Source organism: Brassica oleracea, chromosome C3, assembly GCF_000695525.1.
Source record: "Brassica oleracea var. oleracea cultivar TO1000 chromosome C3, BOL, whole genome shotgun sequence".
In the NCBI taxonomy this organism is placed as follows: domain Eukaryota; kingdom Viridiplantae; phylum Streptophyta; class Magnoliopsida; order Brassicales; family Brassicaceae; genus Brassica; species Brassica oleracea.
This window is the reverse complement of record NC_027750.1, coordinates 62,657,083-62,663,999: the sequence shown is the minus strand read 5'-3', so window position 1 is coordinate 62,663,999 and position 6,917 is coordinate 62,657,083. Positions and strand designations below refer to the sequence as shown.

Sequence of the window (6,917 nt, the reverse complement as noted above, 5' to 3'; positions counted from 1 at the left end):
ATTCAACCTTTAATCCATTAAGTACTGGACAATATATATTATTTTCTGGGATGCAGACGACAAGTCTGCTGGCTCCTAGATAGCGTAAGCTGTTAAATCAACTCTGTTTTGGTTCAATGATTGGCTAAATATGGGAAATTACTTGATATTGCAGGTCCATCTGGTACACAAGTTCTGGGGATCCGCCGTTATGCCACAGTTGTGGAGGCAGCATCGTCTGGAAGGTGGAACATTCGTCAGACTTGAGGCTATCACCTACGGGCGATGATGATAGATCGAATCCACTCTGTTCCGTCCCCGGTAGATGAAGCTGAAGCAGACTGTCCTCTATGGCGTCATGGCGACGAAGACTTTCGACCAACTTTCTCTGCCACCAATACATGGAATCTGACACATGAGTACCATCATCGTGTACCTTGGAGCAAGCTTATATGGTTTACGCAGGCAGTTCCACGCTTCTCGTTCTTTACTAGGCTACCTTTCAAAGATAAGCTGTCCACCCGTGAACGCACTCGAAGCTGGGGCATTGTCCAATCTTGTCGTCTCTGCGGTGAGCCAAATGAGCTGGTGGGGTACCTTCTTGGCATGAGGGATGCTCCGGACTGTACTGACACAGCCTCTTTCCTTCTCTCCAACAGTGTTCCAAAGCTAGACCTTCCCCTCTTGCGTTTGGTTTTCCAAGCAACAATTCACAGCATCTGGCGTGAAAGGAACGCACAGAAGCACAAAAAATGAGTATCGGTCTGTCTCTCAGCTTGTTGGATACATCGAGAAACAGTACGAAACCGTCTCTCATCACTTCGTCATAAGAACACAGTTCTTTACAGTGTGCTGCTGCAACGATGGCTTGCGCAGCCAGATTTTTACACGCCTCCTATGTCTCCTTAGGCTTGGTCGTGGACTTAAAAATGTGTCAAATTCTTTTTCCTTAAACACTACTTTGTAGTTTTTTTTTTTTTTGTTGACAAATAAATTAACATTTCAACAAAAAAAAAGCTTACCGTGGTAACAGTTTTTGCCAAACTATGTAATGTTTTGTTTTCGTATACCAAAGGCAGTAACGAAAAAGCTTACGAGTGCACTGGTACAATTTTGGTGGAGTACAGGTGGCAATACTAAAAGTATGCATTGTAAATCATGAGATAAGCTTTGCAGTCCAAAGAAGATGGAGGCTTAGGGTTCAAAGATCTCACAGACTTTAATACAGCTATATATTGCTGGGTAAATTTGAAATTAGGTATTGGAATTGGCTGGAAACGCGGCGAGAGACAACAAGAAGACGAGGATTGTTCCGAGGCATATCCAGCTGGCGGTGAGGAACGATGAGGAGCTGAGTAAGTTGCTGGGAGATGTGACGATTGCTAATGGAGGTGTGATGCCGAATATTCACAATCTTCTTTTGCCCAAGAAGGCTGGCGGTTCGTCGAAGCCATCTGACGATGACGATTTATTAATCAATCAATCATGTTGTTCGTTTCAGTTTTTGTAGATCAGATTAGGTTTTGTTATTCGTTTCAATTGAATGTTCATATGCTTCAGTTTCTAATGAATTCAATATTCATACGGTTCTTTCTTGTTCAATGTTTTTGGGATTTTCAGTTGAATTGTTAAATTATTGTTCTTTTAATCATAGACGGAAGTGGGTTTCTCTATTTTGTAATTTCGGATTGAAATCAAAATCAAGATGATTCGACTTTTCAAGTAAAGTCAACCCAGAATTGTAAAATTCAAATGTTTTAAATTACAGTAGATTTGGTGTTTAGTTGATTATCGAAGATTTGCGTAAAGATATGATTTTTTCGTTATTAAAACGAGAGATAATCGTTATTATTTCGATAATCATTCTAGGAACACGAACTGGTTCGGTGATTACCCTTTGATGCTGCTTTCTCTCAAACACAAGCCCACCTTAACTTTTTGAATCAGGTGGGATTTAGATTACAGAGTTTCTCACTTTTTTTGAGTTTGTGACTCGGCTTTGGACTTTTAGAATGCTATAGTATCTGGAGTTGGTTCTTGTAAAGAAGGGGACTTTATGGTTTTTAAGAAATTGCAGTCGAAGCTTTTTATTTATGCTTTTGCATGCATTCCTCTGTTTCCTAAAGTAGTAGAGACGAATCTACTTTTACTTTAGATTTTCTACAAGTTGGGATTTTTGTTTTCTATCACGAAGTTGCTGTAATCTTTGTAATTGAGATTCTTTCTCATATATTTTGTTTCTCTGCTTTTAATGTGCACTGTTTCACAGTGTTGAAGTTCCTTTGTGATCCAAATGTGACCAAAGAACCAGGCTCCAGTAAGAGGGTACTGAACTGCATTGATCAAACTTGTTTTAGCTTTTAGTTCTTGTTCCTACTTTCAGTATATATATATTGATTTTGAAACTGTGGAGTGTTTTTGTTGTTGCTAATGTTCTTCTTGCTGCGGGATCAAATAGAAATCTTACGCTGGTTCTAGCTCGAAAAAGACATGTTAAGGATAAATGACAAGTATTTTCTTGCTTTCTCTTCAGTCTCTTTATGTTCTTAAACTTCTAGTATTGTGCATTGATTATAGGTTTACTGAATTGTGTTCAATATTGGAACCTGGGAGAGCTCCAAAAAGAAACAAGGTTGCTATTATCAATGATGATGCAGTTGGCATGGTGAATCAAGCACTGGATCTTATCTTCATTGTCTCTTTTACTTGCCGAAATCTATGATCGTGTCTCTGCCTCTCTCTAGGCTAGGGTTTAGGATCTAAAGTTTTGTTATTAAGGTTTAGGTTGATTAATTGGGAAAATGCGTTAGCTGAAGTTCTTCTTAGTCAGAAAGATGAAGATGATGATGAGATTGTGAAGATGGTAGTGGGTAGTGATATTGTTGCAGGGTAAGGATTGTGGAAAAACACCACTCACAAACTCATTGTTACAAATTCTAATTCTGTACTTTGTCAACAGAAAGAAAAAGCAATTGATCCATTGATGTGTGTCGTGAATGACAAGTAACCGTTGTGAGTTGTGTCTTCCTTTTGACACTTGATTTAAATCGATTAGTCATTGAGTCAACCTCCACTTCAAAGGGTTTGCAGTTACATGAAAGAACAAAAAAAAAGGCTTAACCTTCGGCTTCAAAAGCATTTTTTCCTCCCAAAAGAAGAACACCTAAAACATTACGGAGGACCACACATCTCAATTCCCAGGGATCATCTTTGTGATTGCATTTATCCATTCTCCCCATTTTGATTTCATAAAAAGTCTAGGCATCGGCATACTAACCCAAAATCCGAACTGACCCCGAACCGAAAAACGAAATCCGTATTCTGTCTGAAATGTAAGAAATATCCGAATGGATTTTTGTACGGAATTACAAATCATATCTGAATCAGATTGTTAATAACTGAACTTAAACGGATAACACGAAAAAACAAAAAAGATCCCAAAACAAATCCAAGGAAACCAATCCGAATGTCCAAATTAATATGTAATATAAATATTTGAAACATAAATATGTACTTCGAATATTGAATTTTTTATTTAGTTAGTATGATATCTAAAAAAACATTTAAATTTTAAATAAGTACCTTAAATATCCAATTTTATATAAATAAATATTTATTTTTTATGTTTTGCTTTGAAATTTTAGATTTTACATCAGTATATCCGAACTAATGTAATATAACCTGAATCTGAACGATATGTGGTTACTTTATAGGTTTTATATAGGATGTGGTACAAATTAGAAAAAACCTATATAGGATGTGGTACAAATTAGAACTAAAACCGATGTGATATCCAAACCCTACCCGTACTTAAAATTTACTAGAATGAGATGTGTGGTACAGTTTTGAACCAAAATCCAAAATATCCGACTCAAATCCTAACGGGTACCCCGAACGCCCATGATTACTAAAAACATTTAAGTGAATATACTAATGTGAACAATGGCTTGTGGTTCGGGGTGATTAACTTGAGGGCAAAGCCAATACGGTGAAGCCACCGGGGTTCGAGTCCCGGCCACTAGGAAATTAACATTTTGTCATCGCCAAGGACATGGACCGATACGTGGGCTGAAAAAGTAGGCTACTAACATGTAGCTAGTCTGGACCCACTTATGTGGAGCCCAAGATAGATTAAAAAAAAAGAATATACTAATGTGGTTACTGTGCACTTATATTATACTTTTGAAGGTAAAACTTGATTGTATCAATTAATAAGAAAATAATTTTCAAAAAATAACTTTAATATCTGAAAGAGATTAGGATTGAGAGAAAAATTAACCTATCAATTTAAAGAGGATCATCGTATCATAATGTCACTAACAACGTTGACAGTAGACTTAACCAGCTTTGGCATATTTCTAAACCGTAAATAGTTGCTGAAGCTATCCCTAATGCTAAAACACCTCAAAGAAGGTGCATTAATCAAAAACCCGTGAACACCTTTAGGCCTAGATTTCCCAGACGAATTATCAATAGACAAACTCCTCAGCGTAGGGACATTGATGGCAAATATCTTCACATTTGTATATGAGCTTCGTCTCACAACCAATTCTTCAAGACGTGGGCATATGCTTAGAAGCGTTTTCACAGATTCGTCGCATGAAAACTTAACCGATAAAAGGTGGAGATGTTTTAGGCAGGTCAAATCAGCATTAGGTGGAACATCCACAAGACTTAGTGTCTCCAATTTTAGGGTTTCAAGTTGTGGACAGGAAAACAAGCTTTCAGGCAACTCGAATGAGTTGTAAACCATCTTCAATCTCAGCTCTCTCAAAGAACGAGCAACTGCATTGTTAACCAAACGTTTGATGATTGGTTTTTCATAACATGGGTTCAGCTTGAGCTGCAAGATACTCTTGATCTTCTACTAATAAATAGCGTAAACTTAGAAACAGTTATAGCACTGCCACATCGAAGTTCGTCATCATATCTGGAATGTCTTCATCTCCTTCCAAAGAGATTGCCACCATTTCGACAAGACACTCGTTGTTACAACATCTTTACTAGGAAGCGAAGCCAATATCTTTAACAGCAACTCATCTGGAAGTTCACAGATTAAATCCTTCTTTTGAATTCGATTATCCATTGCTTTGACAATAGCTAACCTTATCATAGAATCACGACTCTACTCTCTCTATGAATATAGTTGTGTTTGTTTTTATAGATATGAATTTGCAGTGTTAATCCTATTCAGAATATGTTTTTTAGTTATCTATTCACAATTTTTTCTCTTTTCCATTCTCAGCTAGAAAACAAAAAAGGAGAAAACAAGATTTGTGTAGATCTTCTTACTTTTAAGTTTTAAGGGTTTACTAGATTCTTATTAACCCCATGTGCATAATTTTAATTTTTGATTCAAATATTTTAAAATTTAGATGTGATAAGAAAAGTGTTATCTTCATTTTTGATTATATTTTAATATTTATATTTTTATTTGTAAATAAGAGTTGAAACTTTATTTCGTGATGTCAAACATATTCAACGTTTGGATATGTATATTTGTCAATACAAACTCCGTTAAGGACACCCTTAGTGGGGAGTTCTTCTAGAGTTTTTCAATTAACGTAGAAGAACAAAAAATGGAAAATGAAGAGAGAGAGTGCAAATACGAAAGAAAGAAGTCACAGACGTTTCTGAAAGAAGAGACTTTCACGAAGTCTTGAGGGACTGCTTTAGTGTGTGTCTTCTATTTAATGGTTCAGCTGTCTTTTGAATAATTCATAATCTATTTTTCTTTTAATTTTTCTTGAGAAATTGTTGACAGTCTCTCGCCGCTGCAAATGCTCTTAAAGACTCTTCTGATGGTTTCTAACATGTTAAGATCTTAAATTTTAAATATTTTTATAATACTATACTTTTAATTTGTGTCAGCGTGAGTCGGACAGTTGATCAAGGCTCATGGCCTATACTACAAGAAAATTGTTGGAATGAAAAACTTTATAGAGATGGAGAAAGTGTTTTAAGTGTTTGAAGAGAAAGAAACTTTGTGAAGAAGAAAGATTTTATAACTTAGAAGAAGATTTTTATTACTTGTTACAAGCTTGGTTTATTTCTTGGTGATACAAAATGAAAGGCGAGTGAAGGTATTTATAGCCTCCAAAATGCAAAATATCTTACATATTTTAATCCTAAATCTAGAGAATTCTACCATAATATCTAAGATTTTTTATCGTAATTATCTAGATAATTCTATGAGAATATCTAGATTTTTATTCTAGGGAGGTGGATGATTTTTCTAGTATTTGGACTAAGTTTTGGATCAACACATGATTATCCCAATACTTAACTTGGTCCAAATCAAGTTTACCTTTCATCACTCCCTCTTAAACTTGATTTGTTACTCCGAGTAACCTCCTCATCTTGATAAAGTCTTCTCGCTTGAATGGCTTGGTGAAGATATCAGCTACTTGATCATTTGTCTTCACATACTCCAATTGCACATCCATCTTAGTAACACATTCTCGAATGTAGTGATAACGAGTGTCGATGTGCTTACTTCGATCATGGAAGACTGGATTTTTCGCCAATGCTATTGCCGACTTATTATCCACAAAGATCTTCGTTGGCTCCTCTTGTGGTAGGTTCAACTCCTTTAGCAAGTTTCGTAGCCAAATAGCATGGCAAACACATGAAGTAGCTGCCACATACTCCGCTTCACAAGTAGAAAGAGTGACAATTGGTTGCTTCTTTGACACCCATGTGAAAGCAGTTTCTCCAATAAAAAACACGAAGCCACTAGTGCTTTTCCGGTCATCCACGTCTCCACCCCAATCGCTATCGCTATATCCAACAAGCTTGTAATCATTAGAAATAGAGTAGTACAAGCCAAAGTTGATTGTACCTTTGATATAGCGTAGGATTCTCTTGGCTGCCTTGAAATGAGTTGTTGCTGGATGCTCCATGTATCGACTCACAACTCCAACTGCGTGTAGGATGTC

General features: G+C 36.4%; 1 protein-coding gene across 1 annotated transcript; it reads right to left on the bottom strand.

Annotated features, from left to right (window-relative positions):
• Positions 1-4,276: 4,276 nt before the first annotated feature.
• On the bottom strand, positions 4,277-4,949 carry LOC106331186 (putative FBD-associated F-box protein At1g50980). The gene is made up of 2 exons (XM_013769510.1): positions 4,890-4,949; positions 4,277-4,843 (listed from the first exon to the last, which is right to left on the bottom strand). The coding sequence occupies exons 1-2, from the start codon at positions 4,947-4,949 to the stop codon at positions 4,277-4,279; spliced, it is 627 nt and encodes a 208-aa protein (XP_013624964.1).
• Positions 4,950-6,917: the final 1,968 nt, after the last annotated feature.

Bases quoted from the DNA above. Each gene is read 5' to 3' on its own strand.
- LOC106331186 (XM_013769510.1), bottom strand. From the start codon at position 4,949: ATGGTGGCAATCTCTTTGGAAGGAGATGAAGACATTCCAGATATGATG. The intron at 4,844-4,889 runs GTGGCAGTGCTA...ATTTATTAGTAG, and splicing joins ATATGATGACGAACTTCGAT to AAGATCAAGAGTATCTTGCA.